The sequence below is a fragment of the Amphimedon queenslandica genome, unplaced genomic scaffold (genome assembly GCF_000090795.2).
Source record: "Amphimedon queenslandica unplaced genomic scaffold, v1.1 AMPQUscaffold_8165_Cont19889, whole genome shotgun sequence".
NCBI lineage: Eukaryota > Metazoa > Porifera > Demospongiae > Haplosclerida > Niphatidae > Amphimedon > Amphimedon queenslandica.
Window position 1 is genome coordinate 1 of NW_003551556.1, and position 2389 is coordinate 2389.

At 35.2% G+C, this 2389-nt stretch overlaps 1 protein-coding gene across 3 annotated transcripts; it reads right to left on the reverse strand.

Moving 5' to 3' along the window:
- Positions 1-378: 378 nt before the first annotated feature.
- On the reverse strand, positions 379-2383 carry LOC105315774 (ubiquitin thioesterase OTU1-like). 3 transcript variants are annotated; one of them, XM_020007176.1, is made up of 7 exons: positions 2308-2383; positions 2052-2241; positions 1377-1800; positions 1208-1331; positions 778-923; positions 558-697; positions 383-492 (listed from the first exon to the last, which is right to left on the reverse strand). In XM_020007176.1, exons 3-7 carry the CDS (start codon positions 1377-1379, stop codon positions 414-416), a joined length of 492 nt encoding a protein of 163 aa, XP_019862735.1. In that variant the 5' UTR covers positions 1380-1800; positions 2052-2241; positions 2308-2383; the 3' UTR covers positions 383-413. The 3 variants fall into 3 exon arrangements, 1 of the variants encoding a protein (XP_019862735.1); XR_002189823.1 differs by having other exon boundaries at positions 379-492; positions 778-937; positions 1377-2241; XR_002189824.1 differs by having other exon boundaries at positions 380-492; positions 1208-1327; positions 1377-2241.
- Positions 2384-2389: the final 6 nt, after the last annotated feature.

Below are 2389 nucleotides of genomic sequence, written 5' to 3' on the forward strand. Positions count from 1 at the left end.
TAAGGACATCAATATATATTTTAAAATGTAATAAAAATTTGGGGTGATTTCGGAGCCATTTTTTGGAAAAAACCATGGGCTATAGCCTTGGGCATTTTTCAAAAATTGGCCCATTTTTTAAAATGCTCATAACTCGAAAAATATTTGTCAGAATCAGCTCAAACTTTCTACACAGCATAAGAACATCAATATGTATTAGAAAATGTAATAAAAATTTGGGGTAATTTTGGAGCCATTTTTTGGAAAAAACCATGGGCCATAGCCTTGGGTATTTTTTGAAAATTGGCCTAGCTATTTTTTAAAATGCTCATAACTCGAAAAATATTTGTCAGAATCAGCTCAAACTTTCTACACAGCATAAGGACTCAATATGTATCAGAAAATGTAATAAAAATTGGGGTGATAACATGACACTAGTACTTAAAGAAGTATTGAACTATGTGGACTAACTTTACACTTGCAAAAAGACAGGAATTATCTGCCGGGACAACTCTAATTACAAGAAAAAAATTGAAAAAATCATCATAATCTTCTTAATTTTCAATGTTATTATTTACTTTCGTCTCAGTTCTCCTATTGCTGTAGATACTGATGATGATGATGAAGATGATGATTGAGGACCTGATGATGTGTTATTACTAATAACTTTACTCTCTCCAGTAATTAATACATCTTTATCTGCTTCTAACTGAGCAACCTAGAAATATAAAAATAATGCACAAGCTAAATTAAATATATTTCTACAACTAATCAATAAATGTAAGTTATCATTATTACTGGTTGTCGTTGTTTTTTTGGTCGGTGTCCTCTTGGTTGCTGTAGCTCTTGCAGAGTGACAGTGTCTCCATCCTTGATGCCAATGTCAGCCATTGTTAACTTGCTGTCATATGACTCGATCTCTTTCGGAGGATAACTGTGCAATACTGCAGAATTAAAACTAATGATTATCATAAATAATGAGACAAGTCTAGCATGTTATACTGTATAGCTGGTAATTTTGGAGGTGAAAACTTTGGCTTTTTGATAATGAAATTATGATAGTTATTTGCCAAAATAAAATTTATCATTTTGAATCATGCAAATTTGCCAAATTAAAACTCTCCAATTGTCAAAAATTTGCAAAAATTTACCACTCCAAAATTACCAGCTATGCAGTACTTAGATGATTATTATTAAATTATTATGCTTATTTTTCTATCCGTTTTACTTTTTTGTTGCTCAGGTGGTACATCTGTTTTATCTTTGATGGCAGCCTGCAGGTCCTTCAGTGTAGTGGAGGACTTTATATTGGACAAAATGAAACGTCCAGTCTTACACTGCAGCCTCACTACCTTAAATAAATCATTAAACATGCAAAAATTTAAAACTAAACTCACCATTTTCAAACAATGAATATTTAATTAGATCAATTAATTAAGCTTTATACTAGGGACCTAAAACTCAGGATACTCCCGTAAAACCATCGAAAGTTGAAACTCGACAGTCGACACCAGTCTCATTTGGTTAGATCGAAGCAAAGAAAGGAAGAAATAGAGAAACAAGTTGCTGATGGCTCTGTTAAGGTTTCCTTTAAGACTGAAAAAGGTCAGTGGAAGCTATGGGCAGTAGCTGTAGCTCTCCTATCATGTTTTTAAACGTTCTTTGTCCGGGGCCTTGTGTACAATGATAAGCTGCCGGTGTGGTGGGGGTGTGTGTATGCGTGATTTTATCATCTCCTCTCCTATCACTAGGTACTTACTAGTCCAGCCATTAGTACAAGTATCAGAAGTGTATCTTCACTCAAGGTAACAGCATAATGACCTTTGTTTGATCAAAATCATTCAAAGACACAACATTTAATAATATTAACACACATTATCATTGTGTTTCATGACCCTGTTCATGTATTGTTCTCTGTTCTATCCATGCTCTCTTTTAAATGTGCTCTTCGTAGCACTTTAATTTTAACCCTCCACACCCACCACCATACTATCTTTCTTTCCCTCTCTCAGTATGATGCATACATGCATACATGAAGCAAGTGCCAAAATTGTAACGTGTTAGCAACTCACTTCTCCTTAATGAGCTTCCTCTCTCCTGCTGTTCTCTTTGCTTCTGTCTGGCAGCCATCTTGAGGCTGCACTGATGGAAATTGAGAGAGCAGCAATAAAAATGGCTACCGAGTTCACTCGTGAGGATAAAGTTATTGAAAGAGGGAGGAGGAGGGTGGCTGGTCAGACACCATCCTTGTGAACGACAAAACTAAGAAAGAGAATAAAAATATATAACATGATAGATGTGTCATTTAAAGGGTGTGCTCTCTCTTACAAATTCAATGCCAGCAGGCAGAGATCCATTTGCTCTGTTTTCTGTTGGAAATCTCTGACATACTCTAGGCTTCACGTCAACT

Bases quoted from the DNA above. Each gene is read 5' to 3' on its own strand.
- LOC105315774 (XM_020007176.1), bottom strand. The intron at 698-777 runs GTAATAATGATA...TTATATTTCTAG, and splicing joins CAAAAAAACAACGACAACCA to GTTGCTCAGTTAGAAGCAGA. The intron at 493-557 runs GTAAATAATAAC...TCTTGTAATTAG, and splicing joins ATAGGAGAACTGAGACGAAA to AGTTGTCCCGGCAGATAATT.